At 48.5% G+C, this 26,636-nt stretch overlaps 1 protein-coding gene across 3 annotated transcripts; it reads right to left on the bottom strand.

The window, feature by feature from the left end:
* Window positions 1-1,299: 1,299 nt before the first annotated feature.
* On the bottom strand, window positions 1,300-26,636 carry CYTH4 (cytohesin 4). Of its 3 annotated transcripts, none has more exons than XM_005488582.4 (13): window positions 25,695-26,636; window positions 20,202-20,284; window positions 17,780-17,880; window positions 17,462-17,528; window positions 11,909-12,027; window positions 11,452-11,532; window positions 10,695-10,807; window positions 9,997-10,145; window positions 8,916-9,027; window positions 8,422-8,498; window positions 8,008-8,079; window positions 7,011-7,165; window positions 1,300-6,681 (listed from the first exon to the last, which is right to left on the bottom strand). In XM_005488582.4, exons 1-13 carry the CDS (start codon window positions 25,711-25,713, stop codon window positions 6,609-6,611), a joined length of 1,221 nt encoding a protein of 406 aa, XP_005488639.1. In that variant the 5' UTR covers window positions 25,714-26,636; the 3' UTR covers window positions 1,300-6,608. The 3 variants fall into 3 exon arrangements, with proteins under 3 accessions (XP_005488639.1, XP_026650323.1, XP_074395456.1); XM_026794522.2 differs by lacking the exon at window positions 25,695-26,636 and adding an exon at window positions 20,367-25,688; XM_074539355.1 differs by lacking the exons at window positions 1,300-6,681; window positions 25,695-26,636 and adding an exon at window positions 20,367-25,688 and having other exon boundaries at window positions 7,007-7,165.

The following is a 26,636-nucleotide window of genomic DNA, read 5'->3' as shown; positions in this document are numbered from 1 at the left end:
GACATTAATGAAGATATTAATTAATCTGGGTCCTAGGACAGGGAAAGCACTCAACACTGGCTATGGCTGGATGACTGCTGGTGATCCACACCCCCAGTGTGTTGCCTACCGTGACCTGAATCCTAACTGCATCAGAGCAGAGGCACCAGAGCAGGGGCACCGAGCTGTGAGGGGTGCAGCAGTGCGTGCCTGGGCTCTGGGGTCAGCTGGCATTGCCAGGAACCTGGCAGATGTGCACTTCTCCCCCACAGCACGTGGCTCTGAGCTGCCTGCTCCCCTCTGTCCCTTTCTACTGCCTCCCTTGAAGTCTCTCTAGCTTTTCTCTGTGCAAAGCACACTTTCTCCTGCTGAATGCCCTCTGCAGAGGGGACCAAGCAGGCCATTAGCTCCTGGATATTGAAATCACAGCTCCAGGTGCAACTGCTGAAAAAAAGTGGAAGGATGCAGCAAGGAAAACAGAGTTTTACACAAGAGAATCCCTGCTCTATGAAAATGACTTCAGACTTGCCAACCCTCCCTTTTTTTCCCCTCCCTTCTCCTTCCTGCCCTGTTACCATGCAGTTTATTCTGGGTCTATTATTGGCTCCCACTTTTGGGGATTTTTTTCCCATCCTACCTGTATTCACTCAAGGCCAACCGCAATAACACGAGAAGAAGGGGATATCTCTGATGAAAATTCTGAGGATCTTCTCCCACCCAGGCACAAAAATTCACAGGATCCTTTCCACACAGAAAGCGAAAATGTGCAGAACTGTCCCTCTCCCTCCACTGAGGGCTGGAATTTGGGGTGTTTTTCTCAGTCAGAAGGCAGCAGGCAACAGGCAAATCACTGTTATCTGTGTGTCTTCCTTTTCAGGGAGGGCTGAGTGCCTTTTTTATTTAGGTAATAACAGGCTTCTGGCAGCACCTCCAGCGCAAGCCCAGGCTGCAGGTGAGCAGCAGGAGCAGAAGAGTTTGGCTGAGGTTTAACAGTTCACAGTCCCCTGGATAATAGGGGGTTTTCCCAGAGCTCTGCCAAGGCAGGCTCAGCCTGTCCAGGGAGCAGGAGGACAGGAGAGGCAGCATCGGGAAAAACAGGGATTTGCTAAGGCAAGTTTATGGAGAGGGACAAGCAAAGCCCAGAAGGTGAAAGGTACCTTGGGAAAGAGAAGCCAGATGCAGAAGTGAGCTGAAAGGATTAGAGCAGAGAGAAGATAAAGGAAGAGAATGGAGGATTCTGGAAAGCAGCATACATTTGGACTAAGTTGAGAACAGTCAAAATTTCTGATGATGACAGAAAGACCCCAAAGTAGTATTTTTTGAGGAAACAAAATACTAGCTCTCTGCATACTTTATGCCATTTTGGGGGAAGGGTCAATTACAAGCTCCAAAAAATTCCTGACTCTTATGAGAGTTTTCACACAATTGCAGGGGTTTATATTTCTCTCCCTTTTATTTTCTCTCCCATGTTGCAATAGAAGATAAACAAGAGAGCACACACACAAAAAAAACCTCCCAACAAACAAAAAAGCAAACAACCAAATCCAACAAAACCAAAAGCAAACACCCAGGCTCAAACTCAGCCATGTGTTGTTTGTTAATATATTCAGACTATTTCAAGGTGTCTCTCCCTTGAAAACAAGTCAATTTTAAAACCTCAGTTTTTCCATCTCTCCAAAAAAGGGTTGAATACAGTTTTCCATGTTCACAATGCACATGTGCCTCACATGTGCTCCTGGATGGTGATACCATTGTGAGCTTTTGCCCCACTGGGAGGTCTGTGACCCCCAAAGGAGGCTCTGACTTACCTGTGAATGTGATCCCAATCAGATAGGGCTTCACTGTCACTCAGAAGCTTGCTGACTAGCAATAAATATTCATAGAACTGATTAGATGTTAATTGCACAAATCACCACCTCTTCAGCCAACTCCAGGAACCTCACTGCCACCCAACACAGTTAAAGAGGCAGCAGAAAATGTCTCTTCCATAGGCCCCTTAAGGTTAATCTGGTGGCTCAGATGGAGGTTAAATGTGTCACCTTGGCATGTCCCTTAACACAGCCACAGCAGGGCTTCCCTGGTTCTGCCCCAGGGCTGTGCTCCTGCTAGTGCAGCCCCCAGGGGCAGGAGCCCAGAGACATCTCTGCAGCTGTCCTGGCCCCCTCTCCCCACACACTGCTTGCTGTCCAAGCCCACAGGGATTGCCCTTCGCTGCTCCTCTGTTATCCCTGTTCTTCCCATCCAGACAGTTTTGCCAGGTCCCTTCAGCAAGGTACGGGAGCAAAGCATGCTGTGCTGGCAGGACATATGGGCCTGTCCCTGCACAAGCTGTGACTCTGAGGGCCCATATGTGATGGCCACCTTGCACCATCCCCACTGTCTCCCTGAGGTGTTGGGCTGGCACCTCCAGTGACACGACTGTCCCCATGGACAGCTGTCAGACACGAGGTGTCCCCCCGTGGGGAGACACAGCATCTGTGGCAGAGAGTGCAGGCTGCTCAGAGGGTGTTTGTACCTTGCATCCTCCTGAGGTTTGTGCTGCCCCTGCTCTGGAGCTGAGGTGGAAGCCCTGTTCTTGTCAGTGCCAGCACTTCCTCAGTGATGACCCACAGAGGCCCAGACTCCTGCACCCTCCTTTGTGCATTCCTTGCACCCCTCTGCCCCGCCATGCACTGCCTCCTTGAACGTGGCCCACCAGCCTCCAGCAGCAAGCTGCTGTCTGTACACAGGCTCACACACATGGGAAGGTGATAACCTGGGACAGGCAACATTCATCTTCATTGCAGAGAGGCAGCAGGATTGGAAATGGCATGGCAAGATGAGACTGCTGCATGCCCCTGTCACAGGCACTTAGAGCAGAGACACTGCAGATGTGACAGCAGTGACACTCCAAGAAATCCTGGCCAGGTCTCAACCCCTGTCTGCCTGGGCTTCCCCCAGCCCCCCAGATGGGCCCTCTGCCAGGCTGGAGACAGAACTGATCCACAGCGAGGTGCAGCAGAGAGGCCACGGTGCCTTTAAGAGCCATCCTGCTCTCTACCTTTGTGCTCTGGCCTTTCTGTGTGAAATGCACACTCAAAACAAAAAAAATAAGAAGGAAGAAGTACCTCAGTACCCTGCCTCAGTGCGTCCCACACCCTCAGGTATTGAGTTGTTTTCTAACCACCAAACATAAGTGATGGGAGACAGCAGGAGCTGCTCCTGTTGGGGTCACAAATCTGACTGCACCATTCCAACCAGCTCCAATACAATGGGGCTGTGCTTCTTTCCATACAAAAGACTGGCTGCCATCCCTCTGAGGCCATTGCAATAGCCTTTCCAATCCAATGGATTTATTGTATGAGCTGACAGAACTGCTATCTCCTCTTGGTGTCAATCCCTGCTCTGCTGTGCAGGGGTGAGGTACGAGTGCTCACACAGAGGGAGTTCAAAGGCTGGCAGTCCTGGTGCATACAACCCTGTTTAGCTGACTGAAAACAGCTCCTTGATTTTCCTGTTGTGCTGAAGGCTGTGTGATGCACAGCTGAGCAGTTTCAGGCCTGACAGGAATAGTGTCTCTAATGGGTGCTCTCACCTTGCCACTGAACACCATCCTGACCAACTTGGATGCAGTCTTGCCTCCATTTGCTCCCGAGCCCCAATCACCAAGAGCACTCAGCCCCTGGCAAAGAACAGGTTCATCTGATGTCCTTTGATCACTCTCACTCCATAATTCAGTCCCATGTGCCTCCAATTGTACGCTGTCCTACCCCTCCACCTCACAGAGGTTTTCTCTACCTAAGCTCTACTGCAGGAGGCTACTGGCTCTCCTCACAGCTGCTCCATCTCCGTCAGTGCAAACAATTTCTAGAATGCTTTTTTAAAAATGTATTAACCTTCCAAAAAGGAGCTGATAAACAGGGGATAGGAGGACAGGAAGGAGTGGGAAAGAGGCAAGATGCAGCAATGTGGCCTATTCCACACATCTGCACTATTCTCCTCCCAGCCCTTTTATGAAAATAGATGGACATTTATTATGAAAAAGAATGGCTGGGTGTGTGCAGGAATCCTTAGGCAGGCAGGGAATAAGTGTCAGTCTTCTGCATGTATGTCTGTGTGAGCCACACATGCTGGCTATGTGGAAGAGAAATACCTCCACCATGCAGATAGCAATCTGTCAGACTGAGCACCTGAGGGGCTCTGGGTGTGTGCGCCTGTGTGAGCTGCTGCAGCTGCCCTCAGCACACAGAATGTGTGAGGGTGGTCAGCAGCACGTGCCCTGGTGATGCCATTTGAGCTGCACAAGTCATTCCTCCCATAAATGCCTAAGGGCTCCAAGAGAGTCTGTCAAAGCACACAGACATGAGTGGGGGCTCAGTTTGAGAGACCTGTCCCTGGACACCCAGGCCAACACCAGACACATGAGTACTCAGCAGGGATGAGGTCAGGCCACACTCAGAGAGAGCACATGCTGCCTTTCTGGCGAGCAACATCACATGCCATTGTGTTCATGGCACTGAGGAGATCAGGGCATCACATAGCAAGTTTAGAAATGCATTTTCTCCACTGGAGTCAAGGAAAGGCAATGGAAACCCAAATTCACTGCCTGTCTCCCTGCCTCAGTTTCTAGGAGAAACAAAACATGGTCCAACCCTTCCTGACTCTTGTGGTTAGCTTGACAGATGGAATTTACACAATTGCCTGTCTCTGTGCATTGTTTTGCCTCTCTCAAGTTGTACTTCCCACTCTGTAACCCCTGGGAGTAATTTTTCTCTGCAGTGTGGGTATCTAGGGGAAGCAGGGAAGAGAAAGGACATATGCAGCCAGAAGAGAATTAGAAGGGCTGGGGATGAGGAGGAATGGGGAAGAGCTTGGATAGACCCTGCTGCCAGAGGAATGATCCAAGTAAACTGTAGGAAGGGCTTAGCCTGGATTCCCACACCAAACACCAGATAGCTATGGGTAGAATGGAGACTCCAGACTAAATTTTTATGGCTTTTGTCACACAGAGTATAAGCCTGAGAAGCACTAGAACAGACATTTCTCACTCCAGTCCTGGACTCTGGGGCATCTCTCACCAACCAAATGCATATTTGTACTTCTCTTACATATATGGGAGATGTTGCCAAGCTAAGGGGCCATATTCTGCCTTCCCTTCCACCTCTGGACATGAGCCTGCCTCTGCACTGAACCCAAAGTAGGAGTGAATGTGTGTGTGCAAACACGTGTGCTCCAGAGCAGTGGGCAGCACACTCACTCTGCATCACATCAGCAACAAAGAGATTCAGTGCAGGAGACATTTGCAGGCATGAGCAGAAGAAAACCTTCACGCTCCTTCTCCAGGGTGAGCGCGTGCTTCAGCTCTGAGATACGCTCCCTGCCTCTTGAAATTAATTCAGCATTCCTGAGGCTTGGGCAAAAAGAGCTGGAATGAATAATGGGGCTGTGCTGGCCTTGCTGCAGATTGCCTGGTAGATACAGCCCTCTGCAGGAAGGAAAAAGCCAAGAGACTGCAGCAGTGCTCAGGCTGCTCTGCTGGAACGTGACACTCTTATCTCACATCCTCTGACTTTATCATGAAAATGACCACGTTACCCTGAGTTTTGGGCTTGCTTTAACCTCTTTTTATTTCTCTCTTTACACAAGAGACAAAACCCCCAGGCTCCAGATGATACCATTGTATGAAGATGGGAATGAATGCCTCTGTGTGTGTGCTGGTGGGGAGGTAGGTATATGTACCTCCATTTTTTCATGCCATCTGACTGCAAAACTTTCAGATACAAAACCCAGGCCTCTGAGCTGCTCAAGGAACCAGCCTTTGTCAGGGAGCCATCAGCCAGGAGGTGAGCTAGAGTTTGGATTTCTTCCCTAAGGAAATCTGTGGTGATCCCTGAGTCTCAAAAAAGAAAAACAAAACACCCAGAGCTGCTTTCCTGGTCCCACAGCATCTCTCTGCTCAGTTAGCCATTATGTTGGATAGGGATTCAATTATCTCTAACTTTTTAACATTTATGGCACAGTTACTGAGCAGGGACTTCCCAGGATTACAGCCCTCACTACAGGATGTAGGAAGGGAGAAAGGGATTTCTTCTGAACTGAGGGCTTCTGATCTTACTTTGACATCTGGTTTCACAGCAAGTTTCTAAATATTGGTGGCCTCCACCCCACAACCACTACACATCTGTTCATGGAAGAGAAACCATTGGGGCCTTTCTGCTCTGTAACTGACTGGGAGATGCTCAGCTCCAAGAGAATCTACATGGCCCCTCACAGAAAAATACCCTGGCCTGGTGTGACAACAGGCAGGGCTGGAGACACTGTGCAGACATTCCTTTTTCCTCTCAGATCCTGTCCCACATGTCTGGGCCTACATGGGAGAACCCAAAGGCCAATTGCTGTTGAGCCTTTATGTTCGGACATGGGCAACCCCCTGCCCACAGTTCTGAGTCCTCAGTGGATCGCACCCTGCACCTCTGCCTTCAGTTTGGAAGGGGAAGAGGCAGAGGGCAAGCTGTCCTGTCAGTCATCTGCCTGCCAGGTGGGAGGCAGATGGAACCAAAGCTCCCAAATTTCCTCACTGGAAGAGCCCAGTGTGAGAGGGAAGCTGTCCAATAACCTCCACCTTTCTGATGCCGTGACCAGGTCATGGTTCAGTTTTTGCTGGCAATCTTTTTCTTACGGGCAGAGACCAGATCATAGAAAGGATCCTGTGAGATGTTGGTCCTGGAAATTAGAAGAAATAGGAGCAAAAGTAAGAGATTTAATGATGGAGAGCAGCACAGACAAACTAACTGAACTTGCACAGAGACACCACTTATCAAAATGTAGGACTAGTTATCTGCAGACTTACAGCAGAGAATTTAGCTGTGGCTAGAGATTCTCCAGAAGGGACTTCAAAACTCTTTAAAGTCAAGGAATACCATAGTTGTTATACTGCAAACATTTCTTTCCACCCCCCTTTTCAAGCTCTGATAAAAGATAACCAAATAAACTTTGTGACCACTTGATCCCAGGGCTGAAAAAAAGCAACTCAAGCCTCAAGCTCTCCTCACCGTATTGCCTCAATCCACTCATCACGCTCTGCTGGAGTGGCTGCTGAGATCTTGTAGGACTGATGCTTGCCTTCAACCACCTTCCTATCCCCATCTGTTTTGCAGGCTTTGATCTTCTGCCCTTTGCAGTTGGGAATGAAGAGTTCAAAGCAGTTCTGACCAAAAGGAAACAAAGTGGAGCATTAGGATTAGACAGGGGACAAAGAAGGCTGCTGCCTTCAACCATGGGTAACAGGCCAAGAGAGCTTTCAACAGACGGGAGTCTCCAAAATGCAAATGACCCTATCTTCCCTCACTCCAAAAATTTCCCTATGAGTTACATGACCTTCCTTCTTAGGTAGGCACACCCCTCCTCTGAGCAACTGGACACTAAAACCAGGCTTTATGGAGAGATGGAGCATCAACACTTATCAAAACACACCTTCTAGGATCTGTCACTCCACTCCACTAATGAAAATCCCTCCCCCTCCTAAGTAGATGCAGCATCCTCTTTTCTGCCTGCCACCACACAGATAGAAGGCACTTTTCCCAGAGCCATGACACATTGAAAAGTGGGTATCCACAAAAGACACACAGAAGAAATGAGTCACTTCCTGGGCAAGTTCCCTAACACCAACAGTTCTGTTTGGTCTACATGTGCTGTAACTCATTATGGAGAATCCCGAGGAGAGAAATTAAACCCACGTCTCCTGGTGCAAAATAAGTAGGGAGTCAGCTGTGTGCATTCATCTCTGCCCCCCTACACACACATACACACATGAAAACATACAATACAGTCAGCCAAAGGACAGCTCTCTACTCACACCAAAAACATAAATTAAAAACACAGCCGTGTCTCGATGGGGCAAACAAGGCAGTTTGCAACAGCACCTTCCCTCTGAGAAGCAAGTAGAACATGTGCAATTTGTGTAGGGTAGGAGTAATCTGTGTGCATCTTCTCTTCCCCCCAACCATCTGATAGCCTGTGTTGGCAGAGTGCCAGCCAATGGACACTTACTGGCTTTTTGGGATCATCCACCTTCCGGACTGATAGATTCTCCAAGGGGATGATGCCCCGAGGCTCTTTGTCCTGAAGGCAAGGAAACATGAATTAACACCCAACATACTCCCCAAATTTATTGTTCAGAACCTCTCTGATTTCCCCTGTGTGGGCCTTTGTGGAGGTGACAAGGGCAGAATACTGCCGCAGGAGACCCCTTCCATTGACACAAGAGGGAGTTCAGTCAAGAGGAGACCACAGCCGCAGTGTCCAGCCTCTCTCCTCCTCACATGGGAGGTGAGGAAACAGCACAGGAGAGAGTGGAGGTGTGAGATCAGTCTGGGAGCACAGGGTAAAAGGGGGAGACTTGCCTCTGCTCCTCCCTGGCCCCTCAGAGGCTCACAACCACCCAGCCATGAGTTAAGCCCTTACCGTGGTATATTCAAAGTAATAGAGGCAGTTATCAGTCAGAATGAACCAGCGGCGTTTCCAGGTTTTCACACGTCCTCCTAAAGGCAGTGAGGTTCAGGAGCCATTAGTCACACATTTTTCTGTCCTTCCCCCAAGCTCCTGCCATGCACACAGTCACACCCTCCCAGCTCTCCCTGTAGCTGAGCCCCAAAGAGACACCATGGCACCACTGACATGATGCTGTGTGATAGACACTCACACACAGAGCCAATTTTGCTCTGCTGGGTCAGGGAATGGGGAGGGCTATGTTTTTGAGTCCCTTTCTGAGCAGACAGAGCCTGCAGGAGCTGGGACGAGGGAGCAGGCAGCTGGTTTCAACAGCAGGTGTCAGCCTCAGCCCGCCGCAGCAGACGGGAGGGAAGGACAGCAGAGATGACGGTAGGTTCCTGGGGCAGATTTGTGGTGGGAGGCAGGCAAACGGGGAGCCAGAGGAGCTAGGGGGGCCCCTCCCTTACCTAGTTTCACCAGCCAGCCTTCACGGTTAGGGTTGAAGAAAGTGTGGGTGAGGTCGTTGCCATCATCCTCTGGTATGGAGAACGGCTCGTTCTTTATGCTCTCAAACAGATTCTGCCCCAGAGCATTGGTGGGGAAGGACAGACAGAGAAAGGTTGATTTCAGATAAAGCTTGTACACAACTATCCTAGGTCCATCTATCCACCACTCTGTTTTTACAAGGCAAGCTGGGTGAAGGGCAGGAGAGCACATGATGAGCACTGGGGGTAAAACAGTCCCCAGTCTGCACCTCACAGGGTCTCCAGGGGGATCACCAGCTCTTTTCTGCATCTTGTGCCTTAAAAAGAGTCTCAGTTTGGAAAACCACAGCCATGAAATGGTGCTCCCATAGCAAGACAGGCTGCAGTGAGCAAATCCAGCATGTCACAAGTGCTGCTGTGGGTAATATTAAGGCACTAGGATGGGACTCAGCACGGCAGAGGTGCAGCCCCATTTAGAACCTGGGCTGGTGGTGCCAAATGCTGCCGGGAGAGCAGCACGTAGACCTACATGGCCACAAGGAGGCACATTTCACAGAACCAAAGCTTTGGCACTGCCGGGCACAAAGGGTGACATTCATACAGCAGTGACAGGGAGGGAGGTACTGCTCTCAAAGGATACTGAAATGTTGTTCACATCATTGTATCTGCCATCATTTACTACACAAATCCCAAGCCAAGGGGGGAAAAAAGAGACTACAGGTTCCTGCACCTCCCCTAAATTGCCTGAAAGAAATAACACTCTGGAGAAAGCTTAAAGCCTCTATGCTGAGGGGATGCTGCTCAGCAAAGCCCAGGTGTGGGATGTAGGCAGCCCCTTTGACATAAGACAGAAGTTTTTTGGGCCAGGCTCCTTAGGTGAAGGCAGACACATCTAAGCAGGCTGACCACCTCTACCTTGCCTCACAGGGCAGGACCCATGCCTGCTGAGCCTTCAGGAAAATGCCAGCTGTAGCTTTGCTAATGGATGCATTTCCTGTCTGTGCACCTTTGCTTCTCAGTGGATGAGAAGCAAAGGGGATGAGAGAATGGGAATTCCTCTTACCTTTAGAAGCTCTTCTGGCAGGTCCCCTCCATTGTCAATGCCTCTGTTGATGGACACAAACCTTTCAAAGTGGGGTTTGTCTTTCACATTGGGGTTGTGCAGGCTGGTGTTAAGCATGATGATAGAGAAGGAGAGTACATAACAGGTATCTAGCAATGAGAAAGAAAATCAGCATGGGTGGCGCTTGTCTTAGAGGGCAGATCAATCCACACCACAGGTGGCTTGGATTTTAGTCACTGAAGAAGAGAGTCATCCTCTCATTTGTAGGAGAAGAAGGATTCCCTCTGCTAGGAGAAAGAGGGACACAGTTGATTTCCTATGAGGGAGGTGATTCCATACCCTTAGGATAATGGGGCATGTTGGGCAGATGCAGTCTAATAACAGCTCTGCCAGCAGGAAAGTTTCTGCAGACCTGCATCTGTCCGTGCTATCCCTGCTGGGATGAGGTAACACCTCATGTGAGGCTGGGAGCCCTTCTCCAGTCTGGTGCCTATCAGGAGGGCCTGGAGCACAGTAGCAAAAGGAGGCCTGAAGATGCTCAGTTTATCGAAAATCTTCACAATAACTGGGCTGCCTCCTTTAGCTTAAGGGGAAACACTTCCTAGTGATGCTGCCTGTGCTTTGTGAATGGAAAAGGAAGGCTCCTCTCCCTGGCAAACAGCCTAACTCTGCTGTACAGGCCTTCCTCCCTTAACTACCTGTGGACTGGAACACTCCTGGGTTGCACTTGCAGTACCAGTTGGCAAAGGCCTCCATCATCCTGTCAATCTTCTGCGCCTCCCCAGGCAGCCGGAAGCTCCAGAGGAACTGTCTGTCAGGAGCAGAGCGTCACAGCACTAGTCAGATGGGGTCCAAGGGACAGGGGTGCCTCCCCTCAACCCGTGCCACACCACAAAGATAAGAGAAGTCACCCCATCACACTGGGGAGACAACACAGGCCATGGAGCAGGAGCTCTGCTCCTCTCTGGAAATTGCCTGGATACATCACCCTCCAACACCCTGAATGCAGGAAGGAGAACTAAGGCTCCCAGAAATCACAGCTCTGCTCCCCTAATGAGAGCCCTGCAAGGCAGCAGAGGCCTCAGGAGAAAGAATCTTGCCAGGAGGCAGCCTTAATAAAACAAGTGCCCTAAAGCAGAGTCACTGTTATTGATGTAATGGGCACTGAGGACAGACGTTTCCTGCTGCCAAAAATAACCTTTTTCATCCCCCAGACACTGAAACCACAGTGACCCATTCTTCTGCACATGGGCAACCAAATCAAGGGGCAATCGAAGTGCTTCCCACCCCCTGAGAAACTGTTGATGCCTCACAGAGTAACAGCCCTGGAGCCAGCACACACAGCAGGGCCTTGGGAAGCTCCCACTTCAGCCCAAGAGGACTTCCTGACCTTCCTGTGTAGTGAGGGCCAGTGGCTGAGCAGGTTCCAGCACTGTCCCCTGCACGCTCACTCACCTCAGCGCCTGCACCAGGTTGAGGTTGGCAAATTGGTGACATGCCACAAAGGCCTGCAGGATCTGAATGTTTGTGGGGTCCCTGGGAGAGCAGAGAGGGAAAAGGTCAAAAGAGAGCTTTGAGCATGCTCTGCCTGGATGTCCCTTGGTGTGACAACACGCACCTGGCTCCATCCCAGTCTCACTTCCCCTCTGGCCAAGAAGAAGCCAAGGTGCACACTCTATTCTGGGATGACTGATCCCATTACAGGCAGGAGAAAAGGCAGCCCATACAGCCAGCCTTAGTCACATTCCAAAGGCCCTCCCAGGGGTGTCCTGCCCACCCAGCCCACTGTGGTTGGAGATATGCTCAGTCTTGGCCCCTGGATGAGGTCTGCCACAGGTCATCCAAAATGGTAGTTCAGAGGGTCCGGGCAGGACAGGGACTCCAAGGGATCTCCTCATCCTGGGTTGCTCACCTCCCACCCAGGTAATCCCCAATGGCTGTCTTGTTCAGGCCTTCACCCTTGTGGAGGAATCTGGCAATCTCCTGAAGGTCTGAAGACAACACCTGGTGCTCTATCAGGTACTGGATCCCCTGGGAAGGAGAAGCAAGACTGGGAAGTAAAGCAGCTCTATGATCTATTGAGAAAACAGGATCCCAACACTGATATCAGCCTTCCTTAGCTTTAGTGTACTTGCTCCTCTCTTACTCCCCACTCCCTTCATGGGAGACCACAGCCACGTTCTCATCTTCATTCAATCCCTCTTCATCCACTATGGGTTGTCAGTCCCATTTTCATTTCATCCCTAGATTTGGCTAAATGTTTCACTGGTATGGAAACTCAAACAAAATAGGGCAATGTAGATTTAAAGTCCAAAAAGGAAAAGTCAAAATAATAAATTTTAATGTTTTCAATGAAAATGTCTTCCTGTTCTGTTCCTAAATGTCTTTTTCCCCCTAAATTAACTTAACTTAAAAGAAAAACTGTTTATTTTAAAGAAGGCATAATAAAAAAATTGTACTCAGACAAAAATATGGGCTTGAAACAACTTGAGACAATTTTTTCCTAGATTTTTCTTCCACAGAACAGAGAAGTCTGCAATCTTTTCAGCTCCATCCCTCCTAGACAATAAGGATGGAATTTGCTTTTTAAGGAATATAGAGGTTGTGAGTTGGGTTGTACAAAGAGTCAATATCCTATTTTAGACAGAATTTCATGACTTTTAAAGGCAGAGAAAAAGCTGAGGCTTTTTTCAAAAGGTTCTTGACAATATCTCACAATGTTGCAGTTCTCCAGACCACACTGCAATTCTCCTTGCAATATACAATAAAAGAATGAAAATTGTTTTAGATCCATCAGCATGTTCTACTTCAAGAGAATCATTTCACTTTCTTTTGCAATATATATGAAACTATTTTTAAAAGGCCCCGAAGAAAAAGCAGTTTTAAACAAAGAAATCAAGAATTTTGTGAGATTTTTTCCACTCTATTTTCCTTTCTTTTTCCCCAGAGAGATTTTCAGTAAGATCAATTTAATTTTGAAAAGCTTTGCAGTGATGTGTCACAGTTGTCACAAGGGTCTTCAGGGTGAGAGAGAGGCAAGAATGTTGACCTCATGTTCAGAAGGCTTGATTTATTATTTTATGATACATATTACATTATGACTATACTAAAAAGAATAGAAGGAAAAGTTCTCAGGAAGCTAGCTAAGCTAAGAATAGAAAAGAATGAATCACAAAGGAGCTCTCTCCGACTCTGTCCCAGAGAGAGCTTGGTCCTTGGTTGGCCATTAACTATACACATCCAACATGGGCCAATCACAGGTGCACCTGTTGCATTCCACAGCAGCAGATAACCATTGTTTACATTCTTTTTCTGGGGCCCCAGCTTCCCAGAAGGGAAAATCCTAAAGAAAGGATTTTTATGAAAAGATGTCCGTGACATTTCTCCCTTTTAATTTTATTAAATTAAAAAGAAAAATGTTTGTAATTTTCTCTGCTGTGCACATGCAGAGGAAAGAACAAAAACTTGACAGGTTATCTGTTGCCAATCCAAATCTCAATCAAGTGCTGGTGTAGAATGAACAGGGAATTTCTTCACCTGTAGAACATACAATTCTATCAAATCACCAAAACAATATTACAATATAAGAAAATGCAAAAACAATTTAAAGAAAGTTCAAGTTCAAGCAGCTGAGTTTCAGAAAAAGTCCATGGACTGAAGATGTTCCTCTTTGCCATCTCTGAAACTCCTTTTTGGTCCTGAAACAGGCTTGCTGCAGAAAAGTCCATCAATAGTTATCAAAAGTCCATTGACAGTCACAAACAATTTCCAACAATTTGAGACAACTTCTGGGATTTCTTGCCACAGCCCTTTATTGAACAGCTTTGGGCTGAAGCTAATTTTTGGCCCTTCAGTGCTTCAGAGCTGCTGCCAGCCATTTCAACTCTTTTAATTTAATTTTTTTTTTTAATCGGAAAAAGCAGCAGAGCGGAGCCAGAGAAAGGCCCTGGGGGGCCCTGGCCCACGGAGAGGGATCAGGAACCCCAGATCTGGCCCACAAAAACGCGGGCCAGGACCAGAAGAGGGAAGGAAAACCCCCAAACCCATCAGGAGGCCAGGAGGTGGCCCTGGTCCAGGGACCCGAGCCCAACAGCCCAGGCCCAACCCACGAGGCAGTCTCTGCCTTGCCACAGGCCTGCACCCTGCTGCCAGTACAATGGCAGAACGGGTGGTGAGACGCTTCTTTTCCCCAAAATCACCAAGGCATGCCAGCAGCAGGGGAACAGAAGCCGTCCCAAGAACCCTCATCTCAGGTCTAGGAATATTTGTTCCCCACAGCAAACAAGCCATGATCGCTTCCCGCTGTGCCCTCTGGCTCTGCAATGCAAATGCAACAGGTGCATCTCCCATCTGCCTCACGGCACCAACCCCTCTGGGCTGGGGACCAAAGGCAGAACTCCCGGAACCCACCTGCCCCTCGCTGCTGGGGCGCACGAGGGGCGCCAGAGAGATTCGCACCCCTCAAGGGGAAGCAACTGACCAACCACCCCCCAATCCGCCAAGAATGCTGATTTTGAACGTCGGCAGACGGGCTGCCCCCGCCCCCAGCTGTCGGGCCATGCCTGCTCCACATAAGGAGAGACCGACGCCCTCTTCTCCTGTCCCAGCTCCCCCCGCAGGGGCAGCCCCGGGACAACCCGAAAAACTCGGGGGGGGAAATCGCGCTGGGTGCAGGAGCCGCCACGGCAGCTGCTGCCGGGAGCGGCGGGACCGCAGGCTGCTCTGCCTCTGCGGGAGAGGCTGGCGGGCACGACACGGAGTCGGCAGCGTCTTCTGCCGGCTGCGGGATCGGCTGCGGAGGCGGCGAGGCCGGAGAAAATGCATCCCCCACTGAGCCGGAAGCAGCAGCCGCGTTGTCGTCGCCCAGCAACAGCGGCGCAGCTGCAGGGAGCGGTGTTTCTGAGCCCTCAGGCGCAGGCGGGGAAGCCGGTGGAGCCACGGGCGGGACCGCCCAGGGAGGCAGCCGTGGGGCGGGTTCGGGCGGTGCTCGCGGCGCAGGCCGGGGCGGTGCTCGCAATGCTGGCCGGGGTGGCGCCGCCCACTCTTCACTCCCCGCAGAGAGAGAGAAGGGGGGGGAGAAAGACCGCTCCATCTGAGCATGCTCCGAAGACACAGTAAAAAATACTTCGGCTCAGAGGTATCCAAACCCAAGGTCCAAAATGAATTGGAAAATGGAGTCCACGCACTCCCATACGAACACATCGAGTGCATACAGCACATCCGTGAAAAACCCAAAGAGCTTTGCCCATTGAAAAAACTCATAGAAATCTGTCTCCAACAGGAGAATTCCGTCCTCTTCATCCCATTTTTGCCAGAGGGCAATAAGTTTCTCCTCTGAAGGGGAGAAAGGAACCTCCTCCTCTATGGGGAAGTCCTCCATATCAGCAGCCACAAAGTACGAAGGGCCACATTTTCAGGAAGGGAAAAGCCAACAGTACCTTTTGAAATCAAGAGTCCAGCATGCTCTGGCCAGCTCCATGGTGCTGGTGCGCTTTCCGAACATCTTCCTGGAGGCTTTTCAGAAGGTTCTCTTTGTGGTCAGCCTTGCTGTGAACTCTGTCCAAATCAGGATTTTGAGTTCTTCAGTTCGGCTAGAATCAACTTCTGTGGTCACTTGTGAAGCAACCATCAATGCCACACATTCGGGGTTTACCCAGTGCAGCACTTGCTCCTCTGGGGTCTCTCCAAGTAATTTGCTCTTCAGACGAGGGGTCACCAATTGATGGTTTTGTCCTCCTCAATCACTCGGGGTTCACCAATTGTGACAGTGGTCACAAGGGTCTTCAGGGTGAGAGAGAGGCAAGAATGTTGACCTCATGTTCAGAAGGCTTGATTTATTATTTTATGATACATATTACATTATGACTATACTAAAAAGAATAGAAGGAAAAGTTCTCAGGAAGCTAGCTAAGCTAAGAATAGAAAAGAATGAATCACAAAGGAGCTCTCTCCGACTCTGTCCCAGAGAGAGCTTGGTCCTTGGTTGGCCATTAACTATACACATCCAACATGGGCCAATCACAGGTGCACCTGTTGCATTCCACAGCAGCAGATAACCATTGTTTACATTCTTTTTCTGGGGCCTCAGCTTCCCAGAAGGGAAAATCCTAAAGAAAGGATTTTTATGAAAAGATGTCGGTGACAGTGATGATGGGCCCCATTTTCCGGAAGAAAATGTTTCTCCCCAAAGCTGTTTATCAACTGGATTCCTAATGCTTACCTCCTCCAGCCTCACGAACTTTCCATGGGATCTTGGAGAGAGGAACTAATTTATAAGTATCAGCATTGCATGGATGGAGTGTAACCTTAGAAAGGAGGGGCAAAGAAATTTCCTTGCATTGCAGCACCTCCCACGCTATGGCATGTAGCAAGAGGGAGGCAATAATCAGGGATCTGCATTATACAGACACAGAGCATGTAACATTTTGACCAGTCTGATTGGCACTGAACTCATAAAGCTAAACTGGTTTGGGGTTAGAGTTAGTTTGGGCACTCCTGCACAGCATGGCAGAGAGAGATGCCTCCAGGGCTGCAAACCAAGGTCAGGCAGAGAGGCAAAATAAAACCAACTCTCACACATGCTCTAAGTGCGGACATCGCTGCTCTGAGACAACTCCACTGGCAGAAGGACGTCCAGGGGACTGGCAAGCACTCCAGCTGGGCTGTGCACACTGCGGAAGGCACCTTGGCGCTCTCAGCAGGGCACAGAGGAGGCATGGAGAGCTGTCACACAGAGCAGCAGCCACCCAAGATGTTGGCTGTGGTGGTGAGCTGATGATCACCTATCATTTGATCACAGCTTGTGGTTTTCTCGAAAAGCTCAAAATATGCTACACTAATGAGAAGGAAGGAAGAGGGTACTTTCTTACATCTTCTCTACTTAATCATGATAGTTTTAGAGTTTTCTGCAGAGGGCTGAAGGCTATGGAGCCTTGATACCAGTGGTCAGAGCTCCAGAAAGTGGAAAAGCTATGTTAACTCCACAATTCAACCAAAACTGTTTCCAAAATGACAGAGGCATTCTCTCCTCTCCTGTTCTGAATGAGCCAAGGAACCTGACACACTCTCAAAACTTCTCACCTTCTTAGTTCATCCTCCTTTATCACATTATAGCAAGCTCCTAGCCTCTGACAGTCAGAAGGGCTGTGCTGAAGGAAGTCCAGCTCTCATGGCATGCTGGCAGCGTCACAGCATCCTCCCTTTACTTGTCTTAGGTTTGGGCTGAATTGCATGGTGTGGCCTCTGAGCCCATGGTGGGGGAGGCAACACAGCTTGATCATATCAGAAGACCTCAGTCAGGGGCAGGGTGCAGGCTGCTCCCAACAGGAGCCTCAGTGAGGTGGGAACCCATCCCCACAGTCCCCTGCCACAGTTCCTTGGACATCCATGGCTGCAACTGGAACAGCAGCCAGCAGAGGCTCTTCCTCCCAGCTTTACCCTCACAGGTGAAATGAACAAATCCTACCTTTTCAGGATCCATGTTGAATTTCTTCCGGCCCAGGGACAGAATTTTATCCCTCTCTGACTGCTTGCTGTAAACACAAAAAAGAAGGAAAAGTCAAACTTAGGATAAAGGACCATGTCATTTCACTCACAAGGTGAGATATCACATGGACAGTTGTCTGACTATCCAGGAATAATGAGAAATCTGAGAAGAGAAGGGCCTCATTTATTTCCATGCCCATTTCCCTGACGTTGTTGAGAACCAAATCCCATCAGTGTTTTTGTTTTTTCAACTTATAAAGAGAAACTTTGTAAGCAAAGGAATACTCATTCCACTCACCTGATCTGCTCTCCAGGATTACTGTCTGCCACTTGCTTCTCCTCTTCACGTTGGAAACGCTCAATCTCTGCAACCATCTCATCAATCTGCTCCTTCAGCTTCTGCAAAAGCAATATCAGAGAGATGAAGGCAATGGAGGGGAACACAGCAGACACAGCCTGAGGAAGCATGAGAGCATGTCTAACTTCTTCCCTCGGTCACAGGAAAAGGACAGGTGGTCATGACCAGCCAAAGATGCCTATGAAATGGGCACTGCTCTGGAATGACCCTGCTGGATTCCAGATGGAAAGAGAGACAGAAGGATGTTCTCATGCCTATTGCCAATCAAGACTGGAAAAATCAACCTTAATCAATGTGGCAAGTGTCAGAGAACTTGCCCCACTGTCAATTCCAGTTCCTCAAAGAATGTCAGATGCAAGAATCCTTCCATTGTGCTCATTCCTTTTGAACTTTTATTTTGCATAGCCTTGCTACACATCTAGGAAAGGAGAAGTGGAACTGGTAACTGTGAGAGCAATATGAACCTAAAGTGGCTGTATTGTGAAACACAGAATTTTTAATGTGCCTGTCATTTAAATACCATTGAGCAGACAACTCTGTTCAGTGGAGAAAAAAGAGAGAAGGAGTAAAGGTAAAGTAATTACTGCCAGATTTTAAAAAATCAGTTGCGTAATTTACTTTCCTTTAGGCCCATGACAGAACATGGCTGCCTTGACTGGATATTCTGTGTTACCATGGAAATGAAAGTGTCTATATCTCCTTGTTTCCATCCTGCAGTTCTGTTCTACCTCAAAGCCAAAGTGCACAACAGCTCTCTTCTAGGAATCACCCAAATTCTTCCCCATACCAGCCAGAACAGGCAAGGGAAGATGAGTTATTTTACTAGAGATCCTTTCTCATCAAGGAATGAGGATGTGGATGGAGCACATAATCAGATAGAGTAACTGAATTTCTGAATTCCATAAATTAAAAGAACTTCTGGGTTTCGGTTTTGCTCTGGCCACCTTCTGTTTTGCTTCATTGGTCCCCAGAGCTGTGAGTGTTCCTTACTAAGTTTTAGGTGTTGCACAAATGTAACAGAACCATGATCTCAGCTCATTACTTTCAAATTATTATCAATTTTGTTATTTTATTCACTGCTCTTTTTTTGCAGCGTTACTGGCAAGCCAAGACCCATCCTCTTTTCTCTTCCCCACCCCCCCCTTGCTCCAGATATGTCCCCAAGTCTTTGTCCATAAGGGTACTCATAGATACATTCTGAAAAAAAAAGATCCCCTGGGGAAAATGTCTCTTGTTCTATGGCACTCTTTTCACCCAAACTCACTCTGTTCCACTGGCCATTGCGTATTGCATTACTTAATGGCTTTGGGTTTTAAAGCATGGGCTTGTGCAGTCTAGCAGCCTTTCTCTGTCCATAGTGGGCAAAAAAAATGTGGCATTCCTGTTCAAGTATCCTGCTCTTATAGTGCCCATTGCCTGTTGTGAAAACTGAAGAGAAGCAAACATACACAAGCAAATCCTAGGCACGTACATTCACATTCTGTTCTGCAGAGGGGGGATAAGAGACCATTCTGGTTTTCAGCAGAGAGAGGAGGTCTGGAAGCCTAAGAAGTAACACGTAGTTTGGCTTAATCCTTTACTGCATTCCAGGAAATATTGCAGCTATTCCCTAGGCATCTGGACAGCTTCATGTTGTGGAAAAAAATCAGTCCAAGTCCAATGATTCAGTGCTATAAGCTCTCTCAAATGGGAAACCGCATTTCATGGTGGAGGCAGAACGGAATGGAAAGGGCACAGCACCATGCAGGGCTGTGATGCAGTCTTAGTGACTGATTTTGAATTCTGTTACTTCCAGACATTTTAGGAGCTGCTGGAGAAATGGTTGAGTCTGCTTAAAAAAAAAGAAGGAAAACAAGTCCCAGCCACAGACACTTGTGTGGAAGGTCCTGCCATGAGACCTCTTTGGAGACATGATCCTTCATGGAGGACTTGCTAGAGGTCCACAAAGCAAACAAAAGTCTGATAAACACAGGGGGATGCTGCAGGTAACTGGGACTGATATGCCATTAGCTGGTAATCAGTAATTAAAAAGAATCATAAACGCTGAGCCAGATGCCTGCCAGTATGACTTAGTGAAGACATTTCTTTACTCCTACATTTACAATCCCAGCTCAATATTGCTCAAACATCCCACTGGGGCAGCTGATGATTCATGCAGCAGAGAGTACCACAGGCTGGATGTACCCTGGTGGCAAACAGGCCAGGGCAGCCTGAAGTTTAAAACTGAAGCTGGATCATGACTGAGAAAATATCTCTTTTGCAAGAGCACTTCTGCATGGCGTGGACTGCTATGCAAAGACGCTCCTTGGTGAAGATAGATTTCAGAAGGCTAGGCAGGCACAAGGGACAGGATGGTCCTTACCTTAATGTCATCCAAAAGCTCCTGCCTGTGCTTCCTGATTGTCTCTATTTCAGCCTCTTCAGCCTCAGTCAAGCCAGTTGACTCTGAAAGAAAAAAGATTCCTGTGAAAACTCTACTGGGGCCAACATATCATGGAAAAAGCTGCCCCAACCTCTCAGCACTTACCTTCTCCTAAGGTCATTCCACAGCAACTCTGATTTCTGCGCTCCCTGCTGTTGCAACCTCTGCACCTCACCTTTGCCTTGCCAATGGTTCTCAGCCCAGAGTGTGCACACAGACCATACCCCCCTCCTTGCAGCCAGAGGCTCTGCACAGCCCTCTTAGCTGACCCTGCAGGCACCCACTGCCTATTCAGCCAATTCTGCTCGCCCTGAGCACGGTGAAGAGGTCTCACTAAATGCTCTCTGGTGGTGGTTATGTCAGTCATCTTTAGGTACTGAAAGTCTATGACCTAAAAACTTCATCTACATCCAAACCTCCCAAGAAACCACTGGCTTCATGAGTTGATCTGCCATAGCTGGAGTCAGAAATGGCTTAAGAGAGAAAATCAAGGTTTTCCAAGTTGGATCTAGGTGATGAAAGCCTTGCTGAAAAAGGAATGTCTTTAAGTGGCTGCTGTTCTGTAAACAGTTGTTCTGTGAACAGAAAATGCAGAAATATGAATAGGCTTCCTTGTAATGTACAGGAATTCAAACAAATAGCAGCAAAACCAAGGCAACCACAATATGATTCACAAAAGACCTAAAAAATGGGGTGACAGTACTGCTGCTAAATATAATGCAGGTGAACCACAGCCTCTTCTGCAAGGAGAATGAGAAGGCTGTAGCCCTAGAGGGGAGACAAAGCAGAACATGAGGCCCCAGGAAAAAAGCAGAGCTTGCAGAAGGCTGAGAGCACTGGAGATCACTGGTGAACTTGCAGACAGGGTCCTTGCTGCACTAAACACAGCAAGATAAAGCGTCCCCAGGAAGCCAGGACAAGTCACTGGATGCCCTGCTCCACTGTTTCATAAAACAAAATCCCCTGGGCCTCCAGTCATCCCAGAAAAAGGGGAACTAGCACCAGTTGCACTGGAAATTCTCTTAGTGTGGATCTCACATGCAAAACAACTGCTATAAATGTGAGTGGAAGAAAAAAAGGGAAGGAAGCAGCCACGACAGACAGAAGGAAAAGCGACAAGAGCAATCGTCTTAGTATGCTTCTTTCCTGTCATGGCCACAACAGCTCAGAAAGACTCTCCTTCCCCAATCCTAATCTCTCCCCTATCCTTCTGGCTGGTTGGGTTTCCATGTGCTAAGTATGTTCCTGTTATTTTTGTCAGCTTCGGCCTCTTTCCTGCCACTCTTCCTGATGGTTTCAAGCATTGCATTCCCTGGGGAGAGGCTGCTGAGTCTGTGGGGGTAAAGCAGAGGACAAGAAGCCAGCATGAATCCAGGCTGGGAAGGACCCATGTGCCCTCCCAGCCCTGCAAGCAGCCCTTGTGAAGAGCAACAAGAGGCTGTCTGATTGATGAAGCCAGTCAAGAGGGAAGGAAAAAGGCATCCAAAAGCTTGCAACGGCCAAACCTGTAGGTGAGGGGAAAACCAAAGCAGGCAGGAAGGTTAGCAAACAAAAAACAAACAAATGAGAAGAAACCACAAAGAAAACCAACCAAAACCATGCAGTAGCTCTGGTACTTGGCTGGTAGGTTGCAGACTTCCCTTTAAATGTCAGCCCTGGGCCTCTGAGCAGTGCCCAGGCTCTTCAGCTTAATTTCTGTATCCTGCAGTTGTGGTGTCTGCAGGAGATCAGGCTGGCATCTCCATCTCTCCAGCTGTATCTCTCTCATTCCTGTCAGGGCTTGTAATTGTGGAATCACTGGGGTGACTCCTTGACAAATTACAACGAAGACCTTTTGCTCTGTGTTTCTTTCCACAAAAGCACCATAGGAGGACAACCCTGAGGAACCTTGCCTTCCCCACCCCATCAGCAAACTCTGTGGTGTGGCTGGTTGCTTTGCTTCAGTTGTTCTGTGTCTACTAAAGCATCGCAGAGTCATGAGGCTCCCCAGGGATGCCATCTCACCCACACGACCCCCAGCAAGGCTGTAATTAACACAGGCCCCCTCCCTCCTGAACATCTGGAAACCCCAACTCCCACCTGCCGAGTTTGTCAGAATGAGAAAAGTGTGGGAAGGACTGTGTTGGGGAGGGAGGGCAGGGGAGAAAAAGGAGGAGTCACAGAGAAGGGGAAGGAATCAAGGGGTAAAAAGGTGGGAAAGGGTGACAGAGTTTGGAAAAAATTGATGGATCAAACTTTTAGAGCAATTTAGACTGAGCTGCAGAGATGGTCTTTGTCAGGTTTCCTATACAGCTTAAGTCCTTGGTTGCCTTAGAAAATGGTCCATGCCTTGTTGAAGTCCTCAGTACCACCTCAGTTCTACTTCCCTCTAGGACTAGGTCAGCACACAGGTGAAGCATAGCCCTGGTCAGGGTTCTCTGCACATGGGGAAATTTCACCCTGATGAAGAGCACACCACAAAAACATGCGCAGGTTTCAGAAGGATGCTCTCAGCCCAGCCAACACCAAAGTTTTCCAGTTCAGACACACAAAAAATGGTTAGTATCCTCTCCAGAGAGAACAGGATTGTTGGTTGGAATTTATTTTCAGAGAGCAAATGTTGAAAGGAAAGTGCATCAGCATCACATTTGTGGGTCTTACACCTGCCCCTGAGGTTGTTTTCCCACTGTCAGGGCAGACCCACATAGAAAGACCTGCCAGTTCTTCACAAACTGACCGGGGTTGTATTTTCAGTGCTGTCACTAAGGACAAACTTCAATTCCAGTTGTGTGGTTTATGCCTTCAGCCTCCCTGCCCAGAGGGCAACTCAGAGTTGCCCAAACATCTGGGTACTTGTGTGGCGAGCAGAGAGTTCTGTCTTTGCTGGTTTCATTTCCCAGTGCAAAGGGCTGTGCTCAACCACCCAGGTGTTCAGTGGCTTTCAGTTCCATGGAAAATTATAGGAATAGTCAGATAGCTTTTGAAGCACAGAGGTAAGTGGGAAATGACCACCCAGGAGGGCTGGAAGGATGAACTGCAGAAGCAGCAGGGGAAGGTTAAGAAGAATGATTGTATCTGTGCCACTGCTGCAGACCCATGTTACACACTTGTGGTAAGACAGCAAAGGTTCATCAGGCTCATTTGCAAGGCAATGGAGGGCTTTGAGTATCGCTGCTAAAGGGTTTGGGCACCTCCACCCACAGCAGCACAAAAGCAGAGCAGCCCAATAGGCAGCTTCTGCTTGAAGGAACCTCCCTGGTAGAAAAATTTCACCTGAAATTCCTTTTTTTTTTTAATATGGCTGCTGTGTCATCTCCAGTACAGACCACCACCTCCACAGATAGGTACCAGTCTAGTAGCAGAGAGATGACAAAGCCTTCTACTCCTCAATTCCCTCCAGCCATGTACATCTCCCTCCTGCAGCACTCCACAGTTCTCTGCCAGATCGTGTGAGAGCAAATTCAATATAAATCCAAATAGATTTAATTTGCACATTCCAGCTACAGGAGGGAAGCTGGGAAGAAGAATTTATGTTGTCTACTGGTCCCCTTATCTCACGTGACAACTTACACCCATTCTTCAGGATAGCTTTCCATGACTTTTGACCACACATCCAGCACAGGACACCACAGCACCAGTCTGCTCCCTTTGTGCCACACATCCAGCTCAAGGGCTTGGCACACCTGCTCTGTGGCCTCACTCAGACAGTCCTGAGAGGGTTCTGAAGGAAGCTGGAAGAGGACACATACTGCAGTGAGAGCAGCCTCCCCAAGGCATTGAACAGATGTGCACTTAGCAGGACCATCATGTCTCCAGGTAGGAGTGGCCCCAGAGAAAGGTGTACAGGCACCTCTGACCTTCAGGACAATCATGCCACAACTGAGCAATTCCAAATGCATTCAGTACTCTAAAGCTCACTGGAAAATGTTTCTGGTGGCAGCCTTGGGTTCCAAGGGAGTTCAGCATCAAACAAACCCACTTTCTGACCCAGCTGTGGAAAGACAGGATGGGATTGAGCAAAACCATCAGTCAGAGCCATCACATCTCTCCAGGCATTGCCTGTCTCCAGGCTCTGCCTCTACCCAGAACTGAGCAAAGCCCCACAGTGCCTGAATAGGATCTCCTTGTGATATTGCAGTGTGTATACTGTCTTGAAAGTACACTTGCTTGAACGTGTCACTTTCAAGACATAATTAATGCAGTAACACGTAACTTGAGTGAATGACTGTGTCAGACCTTCAGTTAGGAGACCCCCAGTTTCTATTGAAGGCACAGTCCAAAATAAATAGCAAAATATCAGTTATCCTTCCTCCTGCCCAGTTTGTCCTGCAGAACCTTTGCCCACAGTTGCTTTCAGACAGTGAGGGCTGGGTGATCAGGAGACCCATTTTCACCAACATTCAGTACCAGTCAGATGCTGACAAGAACTCAGCTCCTATAGGTACCACCAATTTCCCTGGCAAGCAAGGTTGGTATGCAGCTTGAGCATGCCCTTTCCTTGCCGATACACCTCCGAGCTAAAAAGTGCACAACAGTTGTTGAAACTGGGCACTGCTTTTTGCTTTCACTCTCCATATCCTATACACAAAAGCCTGAGGGGACAGAGTCTGAATGAGAAGAGATAGTACAAGGTGATCCTTTTTCCTCCTTTGTTCAGCCTGTTCCCACTCAGCTCTCCCTCTCTGACACACTCAGAGCTTCCTCAGCCAGAAGCTGGAAATGTTCAGTCTGGTGCATGCCTTTCTTTGCTGAATCCCAACCACTTTATCCACCACCTTCCAAGGCAGGAAATAAAACCTAAGATCTCTCTCAGTTCCTCAGATGTGGTTCATTTTCCCTCATTCACATCTGCCCACTGAGATTATTTCAGGACCAGGCAGGCCCACCTGTAGATCCCCTGGAGCTTCCAGAACCCCAATACAGTTGTCTACCTCGAACATGGCCATAAGCAAGGGAGGCCCCAGCACCAAAAGTCTTGCACGGGTGTTACGCTGGGATGCCCAACTGCACGAGAGGCTCCACCAAGGCAAGCCAGCTCCTGGCATCTGTAGGGAAACACCAGCGAGGAGCTTGCCAGAGTTCAGTGAGAGCAGCCAAAGCCTACAATGGTCACCACCCCAGGTGTCACATATGCCACTGACACCGAGGAGTCAGTTCCCAGCTCGGCCCAGCACCGCTGGCCGAAGGAATCAGAGCAGGAACACTCTCAGCACAAAGGCCATTCAAACCTGTGGGGAAATTTCTCCCGATGGGAAAGGAGAGCAAGTAAAAAGAAGCCCATGCTTAATGCTGAAAACTGATAAGCATTTAACTGTACCACCAGGGATCTTCCAGCATGTCATTCCTCCAGCCACAGCACCCACTCTGGCTGCTGGGATTTCATGGTGTGCTCTTCTCCATCAAACTGAGCACAGAGCCCTCACCCCAAAAAGACACACAATAGTTGAGGCTTACCAGCAGGACAAAGGTCCATCCTGAAGAGCACGATATATTTGCAACACAACTGGTGTTGCTCCTTGTATTTGGTTTGTTCAGATGCTTCACAGAACTGAAACAACTTGGAGGCAGCAAATGCGACCGCAGCAGCTTTGGGGGGGGCGGGTTTCCCTGTGACTCCTCCTTCCCCTCCTTGTCATATATCACAAGCTTGTGGCAGTGCAGAAAACTCTGTGCATGTTTTAATGAGCCTACAGGGGCTCATTGCCTACTTTTAAATGCAAATGCACAAATGCATTTCCATCCCAGCAGCATTTTAGGAATCTTTGTTTGAGAAGATTAAAATGAGCGGTGAGAGGCTTTGGCCTGAGGTAGTCAGAGGAGAAAGAGGGAAAAAGGAAGTTCTTGATTCAGAAAACCCATCGGATTGGGGAAGTGGTTCCATTTTAAAGGGAAGATTCTTCCCATGTTAATTCAGCAGCAGAGTTGGGTGGGGGCAGGGATGGGAATGAAGGCTCCAGAACTGGAGGATGGTTGATGGAGGGCCAGATAGAGTTGTCAGACTCTTCTGCCTCACTCAATGCTCATAACTTAAAGTCTTCCTCCTTTCTCCGCCACAACAAAGTGTTTTTCATGTGAAACCTTGTAAGCAAGGGTAGAGAGAACTAAGAAGAAATGCAGTCCTCTCTCAGGTTTAGCAATATTCCTGATGGTGAGAGAGCTGGAATTCGCAGACATTCAGGAACAGGAATGAAATATTGAAATTGGAGGACAGAGCTGAACAAACACTCCAGAAAGGAGATACTGTCAATCAAAAATGATATTGAAAAATCCAAAAAATTTGAAATGGAGTGGCTACAACCAATGGTACTGACACAAAATAAGGTGTAGGGAAATAGACTAAACGTGCCAAAATTATGGCACATTTGAAATCCCTAAAATCAGGCAAGAAAGGTAAAC

This window comes from Zonotrichia albicollis, chromosome 4 (assembly GCF_047830755.1).
Source record: "Zonotrichia albicollis isolate bZonAlb1 chromosome 4, bZonAlb1.hap1, whole genome shotgun sequence".
Taxonomy (NCBI): Eukaryota; Metazoa; Chordata; class Aves; order Passeriformes; family Passerellidae; genus Zonotrichia; species Zonotrichia albicollis.
This window is presented reverse-complemented; position numbering and strand designations above follow the sequence as displayed.